This window comes from Bos mutus, chromosome 22, assembly GCF_027580195.1.
Source record: "Bos mutus isolate GX-2022 chromosome 22, NWIPB_WYAK_1.1, whole genome shotgun sequence".
In the NCBI taxonomy this organism is placed as follows: Eukaryota; Metazoa; Chordata; class Mammalia; order Artiodactyla; family Bovidae; genus Bos; species Bos mutus.
Window position 1 is genome coordinate 55,965,814 of NC_091638.1, and position 11,943 is coordinate 55,977,756.

Consider the following 11,943-nt stretch of genomic DNA (forward strand, 5'->3'; position numbering starts at 1 on the left):
TTCCAAGGGCTTGGGAGGTTTGGGTGGTTTCCAGAAGGGATTATAATCTGATCAATTCAAGGATCAATTCTGTTCTCATCTGTTAAATGTTCTGTTCTCATCAATCAACCCAGTATCAATTCAAGGATACTGGGTTCTCAGAAGCCTACAAAAGGCAGGTAAAAAAGCTGGTCTTTCAACACATCACCTGGGGCAAGTCTCACATCTACAGAAGACACCTGCCTGCAGGGTCTAGATCCTTCCCCAACCGCACCATCCCAGTCTAGTTCCATCATATCACAGGCTAGTTAACCATTAATTACACTGTGTCCTGGCTTACCAACAACCATCATATATTATGATGTTTCAATGGGAAAATATATTCCCAATCTAAACAACTGACTTAGAGAACACTTTCTGGAAAAGGTCTTATCCACAAGGTAGAGATCACACAGAGTGGGAATCAGCCCTCTCTGGGGAGAACCTATAAAGCATCATGTCCTATGTGTTGCAGGAAAAAGAAGCCAGCCTTTGTGAAATGAGTGATATGGGCTACTTGGCCAAACTCGAAGACCAAGGCTGATTAAACAGTAACAAATGTAACGGCTAGAAAACAGGACGAAGTGAGATGAGGAATGGGAGCGACCAGAGGCTGTGGGGCTGGGGTCAGACACAGCAGGGTGTGAGACCTGGCTCTGGGGAGCAACGCACTCATCGGTCAGCTCTTCCCCAACAGCCCCGGGCAGGCTCGTAGACACCGTCCCCTGCCTTGGAGGGCCTTCCTGAACCACCCACTGAGAAACGGCCTCACCCTCAACCTGCAGTATTTTCTTCTCCTCACGGCACTCACCGCTGTCTGAAACTGCCTACTGCTTCTTTGCCGTCAGTCTCTCCCTAAAAGAACATGACCTCCACGAGGAGATTCATCGCATCTCGCTTGTGAGCTCGCACCCGGCCTAGTGCAGTGTGTGGCACAGGAGACACAGGACACACACGTCTGCTGAGCGGAGACGGCACCATGAGGATACGTGGTGGAGTAAAGGGTAAGTGCTCAGCCGCCCACCTACGCATCCACCCACCTACCCACTTACGGACCCACTGATTATGGAACAGCATCGCTATACAGCAGCTCTTAATGAATATTCTAGAAGAAGCGGAGCAGAAGATGATTCTGCTATGAATCAGCAAGTGTTTACTAAACAACAGGAGAAACCAGGAGCGTATGACATGGTCCTTTCAGGAGGTGGAACAAAAGTCAGCTCAAGATTGAAAGCAGCTTGAATGCTTACTTAAAGTCTGTAAATAAATGTCTTCAGTCAATGTTTGAAATTTATAGAGAAATCCTAGAGTCATGGAATTAAAAGAGCTTGCTCCTTGGAAGGAAAGCTATGACGAACCTCGACAGCGTATTAAAAAGCAGAGACGTCATTTTGTGAACGAAGGTCTGTATAGTCAAAGCTATGGTTTTTCCAGTAGTTGTGTATGGATGTGAGAGCTGGACCATAAATAAAGCTGAGCACTTAAGAATTGATGCTTTTGAACTGTGGTGTTGGAGAAGACTCTTGAGAGTCCCTTGGACTGCAATGAGATCAAACCAGGCAATCCTAAAGGAAATGAGTCCTGAATATTCATTCGAAGGACTGATGCTAAAGCTCAAACTCCAATACTTTGGCCACTTGATGAGAAGAGCCGACTCATTGGAAAAGACCCTGATGCTGGGAAAGATTGAGGGCGGGAGGAGAAGGGGATGACAGAGGATGAGATGGTTGGATGGCATCACCGACTCGATGGACATGAGTTTGAGCAAATTCTGGGAGATGGTAAAGGACAGAGGAGCCTGGCATGCTGCAGTCCATGGGATGACAAAGAGCCGGACACGACTGAGTGACTGAACAACAGCAGCAACCTGGAGTCCACCTAACACTAAGCTGATGCTGATGACGTGATCAGAGCAGAGGACGGCTCTGCATCTTCTCCCACAAAGTCGACCGAAGGTTCAGGTCCACCTTTCCTCACAGGTGAGCGGGGTCGGGGAGGCACCCAGACAGAGGGCCCCTCCCCACACGTTCCTCCTGGAGCAGCCCCATCATGCTGTCCCCTTGGCCTTTGCTGACAGGCAGCGAGGCTGCCATGAGATGCTGGAAGCAACCGAGACCAAGGCTATTTTACCTTCCTTCTCACCCGTGCTGCATGACAGCTGTGGTCACAATACACACATTTTGGGAACAAGACTGAAGAGCGAGACCTTTCGCGTCTCTGTGAGCACGGCGTCTCCATGAAATCTTATCTCTACAGGGATTCAGAGAACGAGTCAGCTGCCTCTGCAGTATTTGAGCATAGAGTTCTCTGACTCATACTTAAAAGTTGGGAAAGAGGGATATTTAAGATAGTGGTTTTCAAACTATGGTTTAGAAGACAGACTAATTTTCTGAAAATGGAGTTATACACAAATTCTTAACACATTAAACAGATCGTTGGGGGGCTCCTGGGGCCAAGGCTACAGTGAGGGGCCAGGCTCTGTCCTCTTGGCCTCCCCCTCCCCCTGATAACTTTGAGGAGCACAGCTGGCTTAAGGGGAAAAGAAGTTAATATTCAGATAAATAAATAGATGAATGGAGAACAAGGGAGAAAGGTTTCCTTAATATGAGGAAAGGTGGAGTGGCCAAGTCACCACTTTGCACCCATCATAGTAAAGACTGTTTCCAGCAAGAATCGTAAGTGGAAATTCACCCTCGAGGGAAAGTTTGGTAAGAAATAGGATACTGGCCTGACCTTCAAATGTCTCCCCAGTTTGCTTAGACAGGAGAAAACACTGCTTATCAGGGCACCAACATCACTGGTCTGCCGACTGCAAATATGTGAGTGTCATATGAGACAAAGAAAGGCTGAGGAAACATTACAAATTAAAAGATAAAAGAGATGGCATCTAAATACATTATGCGATCCCTGACGGGATCATGTACTTGAGGGTAAAATATTAGAAAGGACATTATGGGGACAACCGACAACATTAGAAGTGAAACTTATCAGTTTGATAGAAGTGATGCATCGTCGCTATTTGGCGCCTGCACTGTGGTTCTGCGAGAGGATGCCCTGTTCTTAGGAAACACACACTGAAGTAATGGGCCTAAAGGGGATGTGACACGTGTGCCCGACTCCCTAACAGTTCAGAAGAACATGCATCATGCGGCGTATTACGTGCAGAGAGGGAGCAGTGGTTCTCAAAGTGGGTCCCTGGAGGAGCATCAGCATCACCAGGAACGGGAGAGAAATACAGACTTTGGGGACCCCGCCCCAGACCTCCCAAATCGACTGTCTTGTCTGTTCTGACAGGCCCTCCAGGGGGTTTTGCTGTCAACTTCTGAACATCACTGATACAGAGAGAATGATAAAACAAGTGTGAGTCGTTTCTGGGGAAAGGGCATAGCTTTCTGGATGATTACTGAAACTTACCTGTACTCTGAAAGTGTTTCAAAATAAAAATTAACGATAACAACAACAGAAGGGTTAGCCTATGTAGAGATGTGAAAAGGAAGAGACCTTGGGGGCAAGGAGGCAGATGGCAGGTTCCTGCAGAGACCTTCAGAGAGGTGCTGGGACCAGGACCTCTGTTGCCAGCGAGGGGCGGGGGGGTCGGGCCTGCTCCATCTTCCAACAGCGAATCTCTTTCCGGCAGGAAGTGCAGCACGAAACCTACTAACCTGAGTAGGAGAGCCCGGCGATCTCTGTAAACAGGTCTTCTTCAGAAAAGCTTTCGGGGAGCATGAGGAAAGCCGTGGTCACAGCGCTCTTTAGGTTTTGATCCAGGGCCGAGCGGAGGGCCACATCCTCATTCATCGCCACGATCTTCACCTGGAAAAGCAGGACGCTCAGAAGACTTCCTGAAGTGGGGCACTGCCCAACCTGGGTGTTACTACACGCACTGGAGCTGTCCAAAACCCTCAGCCCTGAAGATACTGCAGTGTTAGGCCCGTTGACATGAAATAGTTACTAATCTAATTCTGGAGTCTCCTGTTTTAAGCCCAAATCAGAGAACTCATGACATAGGAAAGAAAACAAAATAAATATTTTTCTAAATGAGGAAACCCCACGAGTTTTGAAAAAGTTAGTACAAAATGGAATAAATGACCTTTGAGAAATTGAGAATTTTATTTTTTAATCTCTTTGTTCTTCATTTAATTTTATGGTAGACAAAGGCATTTTACTTCTTTATTCAGAACTCATCTCTGTTCTTATCTAACCTGAGCAGGCCATGCTCTATTTTGAACTGATCTGAACCTGAGTAAGGAAAAGGGAAAGAAAACCAGCTAGAAGAAACTGCTGTCTGTGCTCCCCTCCCATCGAGATACAAACTGCTCCAGTGTGTCTGACTGGTTGTGAAGACGGCACTGCGGTCACCAGCATGTGCTCACGCCCTGTCTCTCACTGCCTCTGTGACGGGGTTCGTACCTGAGCCAGGCTTACGAGCTTGCGGGGAAGATTCAGTGAGAGCCCGCAGCTGAGCCCGCAGCTGAAGGGAGCTTCCCTGTGTGTCTCCTGGTGCACAGCGCATGCGCTTCTCTGAGCCGGGGCTTCTCACCTTTAGGAGATCAGAGTCTCCTGCAGGGCCTGTTCAAACACCCAGTTTTAGGCCCATCCCCAGAGACTCTGACTCGGCAGGCCGGGGTACATTTCTGCCAGGTTCCCAGGTGACGCTGATGCTGCTCCAGGGGCTGCGTGTGAACAGCACTGCTCTAAGGCACGAGCTTAGAACCAGAACTGCCACGTTGGTCTCTGTAGCGACTGTGCCAGTGTGCACTCCTGACACGATTGTGGACCATCATGCTGCTTCTGATTGACTTTCTAAGCAAGCAGTGGGTCTAGAAATTCCTCCTGAGGACACTCACGTATCTGAAACGCAGCTGCCGTCTCTGATCCTTTAGTGCTGTAAGCAAACTCTCCTCGTGTTCCAGAAAGTAGGGTTTAGACTGCATTTCATTTATCAAACACAGATCATTTCTGGCAAAATTCAGATGACACATAAAAGACACAAACAGTATGACAAACTCCAAATTAAAAGTGTATTAGATAGCAAGGCAATGGCACCCCACTCCAGTACTCTTGCCTGGAGAATCCCATGGATGGAGGAGCCTGGTAGGCTGCAGTCCATGGGGTCGCTAAGAGTTGGACACGACTGAGCGACTTCACTTTCACTTTTCACTTTCATGCATTGGAGAAGGCAATGGCAACCCGCTCCAGTGTTCCTGCCTGGAGAATCCCAGGGACGGGGGAGCCTGGTGGGCTGCCGTCTACGGGGTCCCACAGAGTCGGACACGACTGAAGCGACGCAGCAGCAGATAGCAAGGAAAGATGGGAATGATGTACATCCCAAAGTACAGGTTCTTCTGTTTTTTCATTAATTGTGAAAAGCAGTATTAGAAAACAATTATTTTATAAATCAGGCTTAAGAACCTGATTGAAGAAAGATTGAAGGTAGGAGGAGAAAGGGACAACAGAGGATGAGATGATTGGATGGCATCACCAACTCGATGGACACAAATTTGAGCAAGCTCTGGGAGTCAGTGATGGACAGGGAAGCCTGGTGGGCTGCAGTCCATGGGATGCAGAGTCGGACACGACTGAGCTACTGAACTGAAGAACCTGAATTCTACCGTTTACCTTTTGTCCCTTTTTTAAATGGAATATTTACAACATACAAAGCTTCATATGGTATGTAAGCTACTTAATTCCACATTGCCTCCTCCTTCCTCATAATTACAAGGACTTAATGGCCCTGAATTAAGCCTTGGAGCACTTCAGTGAGTTTGGAATTACCACAAACATCTGCAGAAAGTCAAAGCAAGGAGCAGTCCAAGAGCATGGCCTGCCCAGGGTTGCATAATGAGCTGATGGCAAAGACCAGGGTAACACCCTTGTACTTGGCAAAGCCAGCTCTGAGTATTCAGACATTTTATTCACGCATTCTGTCCTGCTTAACTTTTAATCCTGGAAGATGATTAAGACAAAATTGAAGGTCCTACAATAACTCCTCTGCCTAGTCCTAGAATAACTTTCCCAAGCCTTACACTCCGTATGGAATTGGGGATCTAGGAGGGCAGCCTCCTCATCTCACTAATGGGGAAACGGAGACCCAGAGCGTTAAAAGAGCTCCCCTTGAGGAACAGGCGGCACCCCAGACCAGGACCTGTCCAGAGAGCCTGTGAAGCCTCTTTATTATTTCCTATTCTTCATCCTCATTCACCAGGTCCTGCTCAATAATTCTTCACCCTCTTTTTTTTTTTTTTTTTGCAGGGGGGTGGGGAGGTGAACTTTCACAGAGACTCAATGAAAATAGAAGCTATTTTGAGATACTAACAAATCAAAGTTGCAAAGGAAAGAGTAAGTTTGGGAAAATTTTTCCTATTTGATGAAAAATACTCCTGTTCTCTAAGAAAGCTTCTACTTAGGTGTTTCTTTTTTAAAAGGCAGTCTGTTTGCTACTTAAGGTTAAGAGAATGAAGATAAAAGCATCCTAACTCAAAGGAAAAACGTGAGTTCAGGAGACTATGCTCCTCTGGTTCTCCAGAGGCAGGTGAGCCCGGAACTTGTCTTGGCAGCACTGTCCCTTGCTGTCTAGAGTGAGAAGCCAGTGAGCTCTTGGGACACTGCCAGGGCGGCCCCGGAAGAAAAGGGAGGCCCTCAGATCTGTGAATAGCTGTCTGTATCTTACTGGGAAAGCCCCGACCTGAACCACAGATCGAGCATCAGCTCTACTGCCAAGGGGAATATCCTCACTGGAGAGAGAGGAGGCCTAACACTCGAAGGGACTTTCAAAAGCCCAACTGGAGAGATTTGTGAGTACCTTTCAAGACAGAAAAAAGGACAAAGTCACACATGGTCTCCTCTATAATAGTCACATGGAGACGAGCTTGAATTGCAAAGAGTGAAGTTATAGTCACAAAGAACACAGCCCTCACCGCCCCCCATTCAAACACTCGACCATTAATCCAATGACACGTCCCATAGCAGTTTTCCGTTCCAAATGAACAGAAAGGCCGATTTTTCTAAATGGACTCGCTTAAGGACCAAAAAGAAACAGTAGACATTTGAGCTGGATTAAAAAAAAAAAACCTTATTATCTACCTACTGGACTGTAGGCGCTTGAAACTGGAAATGTGGTTGTCTTTTTTTTTTTAATTCTTCTGGCATACACAGAGAAAAAACTTAGTCGTCTTTTGAATAAGTAAATGAATGGCTCAATCTTTCCTTTCAAAGGCTAGAGGCTCAAAGATTTGCTCTCAGCCAGGCAGAGCCAAGACTAGTGAGCCAGGCCTTCCAAATCTCATTCAGGGACCCTTTCTACCACTGGGGGAGGTTTTCTACTACAAAGAAGTAAGTCAATGAAGTTACAATATGGTGACGCTTGCAAACTGTGAATATACTAAAAAAACCACTGAGTCATACACTTTTTTAAAGGGTTGAAGTATGTGTGATTATATCTCAATAAAGCTATTATAAAAAAAAAGCTATATGACTAGTAAATAAAAGAAAAAAATATATTGAAATGAATACATTAAAATAAATTAAAATTCCCTTAACAAGGTGGCAAAATACCATTGTTCGTAAATGTGACTGCTTTAAATATTTACGCCAAATTATCCACACACTAAAAAAAAAACATGAAATACAAAAATTCAACTTACATTAAATAAATTAGAGGAATAAATACTAATATAACTTGAGACTTCTTTGGCCTAAAGACTGGCTACAACGAGATTCTATTAAATACTTTACGTGTTTCTCGACTTGGAAAATGGCTTGGTCGATAACGCAAACTTGCAGTTGCACTAGAAGTAAGACCGGGCCGTCTCCTCAATGATGCGGGAAGGTAACCGTAAAGCATAATAGAAATGCAACTTGTACTCAATTTTTTCCAGAAATGTCCATCTTTTTAAGCAAAGTACTCCTCTATATTCTTTCCTATTTTCTTAATAATAAACTTTATCTTTTAAAGTAGGTTTAGGTTCACAGCAAAGCCATATGAGAAGCACAGACGAGTTCCCATATGCCCTTTGCATATTCCTTTTAAAGACTTAAACTGCTAGTGATTGACAAATCCTATTCCATTTGTAACATGGAGGATAATTTTAGAGCTTCAGACAACATAATTTAATGTAATTCCTTTTAAGACACATGAAAACAAAAAATCTACACTCATTCTCACAATTCTTTCTTAAGATATTCATTCACCCATTATTTTCATCCAAAGGCTTTCAACTCTTTGTATCAGATTTGTTCCTTTGGTTAATATTTGCTGCCACCTAGAGGTAAAAAAAAAAAAATCTGTATTTGGCTCAGACAGTAAAGAAGCTGCCTGCAAGAGTCCCAGGTTCAATCCCTGGGCTGGGAAGATCTCCTGGAGAAGGAAATGACTATCCGCTACAGTATTCTTGCATGGAGAATTCCATGAACAGAGGAGCCTGGCAGGCTACTGACCATAGGGTTGCAAAGAGTTGGACATGACTGAGCGACTAACACTTTCAGGGGTAAAAATAGTTTAAAGATAGTTATCCTAAGAATTCTCCATTTAACAGTGATTTACTTCTGCAGAAAAGAGAAACTGGAGGCAGGTGTAGGTGGAAGAGTTGATTTATCCATTTATGATTTTTAATCTTTAATTTCATATGTTATGTTCAAAACCTCAATTGGTTCTTAAGATAGCTTAATTTTCTTGTGCTAGAAGCTTCTTTCCTGATGCTAGGAAAGATTGAAGGCAGGAGGAGAAGGGGACGACAGAGGATGATGGTTGGATGGCATCACTGACTCAATGGACATGAGTTTGAGCAAATTCCAGGAGTTGGTAATGGACAGGGAAGGCTGGTGTGCTGCAGTCCATGGGGTTGCAAAGAATCGGACACGACTGAGCAACTGAACTTAACTGAGAAGCTTCTTAATAAGCCTGTGCACATGTGCTAAGTCACTTCAGTCGCATCCGACTCTTTGCAACCCCATGGACTGTAGCCTGCCAGGCTCCTCTGCCCATGGTATTCTCCAGGCAAGAATACTGGAGTGAGTCGCCATGCCCTCCTCCGGGGGATGTTCCCAACCCAGGGTTCAAATCCGCGTCTCTTATGTCTCCTGCATTGGGAGGCGGGTTCTTTACAATCCCATGGACGGAGAAGCCTGGTAGGCTGCAGTCCTTGGAGTCGCAAAGAGTCAGACACGACTGAGCGACTTCACTTTCACTTTTCACTTTCATGCACTGGAGAAGGAAATGGCAACCCACTCCACTGTTCTTGCCTGGAGAATCCCAGGGACGGCAGAGCCTTGTGGGCTGCCATCTATGGGGTCGCACAGAGTCGGACATGACTGAAGTGACTTAGCAGCAGCAGCAGCCACCTGGAAAGCCCAAGAAGCCTGAGGGACTATCACTGTTATCAAGAACACTGTCTTCTCCAAGTAAGCTGAGAAATGCAGTTTTAAATGACCTGAGTGTATCTGAGTGTTGCTCTGAACTGATGTTTTTATTTTATCAGGATATGTGATATTTAGATGAAATCTGAGGTCATTTCCAGTGCTTACATTCTGAGATTTCATGGCACATCTGTTTTCTGCAGTCTATTTGTACAAGCTGGGTTTATAAAAGGCTGAGGAACCAGAGATCAAGTTGCCAACATCTGTTGGATCATAGAAAAAGCAAGGGAATTCAAAAAAAATATCCACTTCTGCTTCATTGACTACACTAAAGCCTTAGACTGTGTGGATCACGACAAACTGTGGGAAATTCTTAAAGAGATGGGAATACCAGACCACCTTACCGTCTCCTGAGAAACCTCTATGCAGGACAATAAGCAATAGTTAGAACCAGACATGGAACAACGGACTGGTTCCAAATAGGGAAAGAAGTACTTCAAGGCTGTATATTATCACCCTGCTTATTTAACTTATATGCAGAGTACATCATGTGAAATGCTGGGCTGGATGAATCATAGCTGGAATCAAGATTTCAGGAAGAAATATCACAAACCTCAGATATGCAGAAGATACCACTTTAATGGCAGAAAGTGAAGAGTAACTAAAGAGTCTCTTGATCGGGGTGAAAGAGGAGAGTGATAAAAACTGGCTTAAAACTCAACACTCAAAAAACTAAGATCAGAGTATCCAGTCCCATCACTTCATAGCAAATAGATGGGGAAAAAGTAGAAACAGTAACAGACTTTATTTTCTTGGGCTCCAAAATCACTGCAGATGGGGACTGCAGCCATGAAATTAAAAGACATTTGCTCCTTGGAAGAAAAGCTGTGACAAACCTAGACAGCATATTAAAAAGCAGAGATGTTACTTTGCTGACAAAGGTCCGTCTAGTCAAAGCTATGGTTTTTTCCAGTAGTCGTGTATGGATGTGAGAGTTGGATCATAAAGTAGGCTGAGCACTGAAGAATTGATGCTTTTGAACTGTGGTGTTGGAGAAGACTCTTGAGAGACACTTGAGCTGCAAGGAGATCAAACCAGTCACTCCTAAAGGAAATCAACCCTGAATATTCACTGTAAGGACTGAGGCTGAAGCTGCAGCTCCAATATTTTGGCCACCTGATGTGAAGAGCCAACTCACTGGAAAAGACCCTGATGATAGGAAATATGGAGGGCAAGAAGAGAAGGGGACAACAGAGGACAAGATGGTCACATGACATCACCGACTCAACAGACAGGAGTTTGAGCAAACTCTGAGAGAGAGTGAAGGACAGGGAAGCCTGGCATGCCGCAGTTCATGGGGTTGCGAAGAGTTGGATGTGATTTAGTGACTGAACAATAACAACAATGCCAAGCTGTGCTGGATAGATTGTTTTTTAAAAAAAAAAAACTTTAAATATTACAAGAACAAAACATAGTACAGAGAATACATTTTCACATTCAACACCTCATTTTATCTCAAAATGACTGAGACAGGTGAAGACACAAAGAAGGGAGAGATGGTTTCCTCAATGTCTGCTAGGTGCCAGGCATCTTAGATCCAGGCATTTCTCAAATGCCTTTTGAGGTCAGTGACATCACTCTCAGCCACAGGTGAGGGAGGCCCAAGGCCCATGCAGATTAAGTCCCTGGTGCCAGTTTACACGGCTAGGGGGTGTCAGAGCTGGAACTGTCTGACTTGAAAACATCTGTGTTCTTTCCAGTATTGGCATCCTGCTCCCACTTTTCACCACCTTTGTGAAGAAGCCAGGGCAAGGACTGCTATTCCCATTCTGCATGGCACTAGCGGTCATCAGCCTGCCAACGCAGGAGACGCAAGAGATGCAGAGAGCTCAGTCTCTGGGTCGGGAAGATACCCTGGAGAAGGAAATGGCGACCCACTTCTGTATTCTGGCCTGGGAAAATCCATGGACAGAGGAGCCCGGTGGGGTACGGTCCTGGGGGTTGGACACAACTGAGCACAGAGAAGTATAAAACAAGCTGCCTAATGTCACATAAACAGTGAATAAGCAGCAGGAATGAGTAAGACCCAAGGATTCTAATTCCACATTCATTCATCTTCCTATCAAGCTACATATTTTGTGTATTTAAAAAGAAACTTGGAAAGAAAAGGAATATTTACAAATATCCAATTACATTTATTTCCTCAATTATGAGGAGGGCATGGTCACCCACTCCAGTATTCCTGCCTGGAGATTCCCATGGACAGAGGAGCCTGGCAGGGTATAGTACATAGGGTCACACAGAGCTAGACACGACTGAAGTGACTAACCACGAACCCATATATTGTTTCTGGACATAAAACAAGCTTTTACTTAAGTAAAACTACATACAGTAAAGCAAAGTAATCTACCCAGCACAGCTTGGCAGATTTTTACGTATAGATGTACCCACACTTTTTGGCTAAGATCAAGTGTAGTATGGGGGCTTCCCAGATGGCACAGTGGTAAAGAACCCACCTGCTGATGGACACAGGTTCGATCCCTGGGCTGGGAAGATCCCTAGGAGCAGGAA

The 11,943-nt window shown here is 45.0% G+C and overlaps 1 protein-coding gene across 1 annotated transcript in view; it reads right to left on the reverse strand.

Annotated features, from left to right (window-relative positions):
- Window positions 1-11,943, reverse strand: part of TAMM41 (TAM41 mitochondrial translocator assembly and maintenance homolog) — a 52,378-nt gene that overhangs the window by 33,429 nt on the left and 7,006 nt on the right. The window contains exon 4 of the mRNA XM_005896117.3: window positions 3,681-3,831. Within this exon, the coding sequence (XP_005896179.2) occupies window positions 3,681-3,831 (151 nt within the window). The remainder of the gene's footprint in view (window positions 1-3,680; window positions 3,832-11,943) is intronic.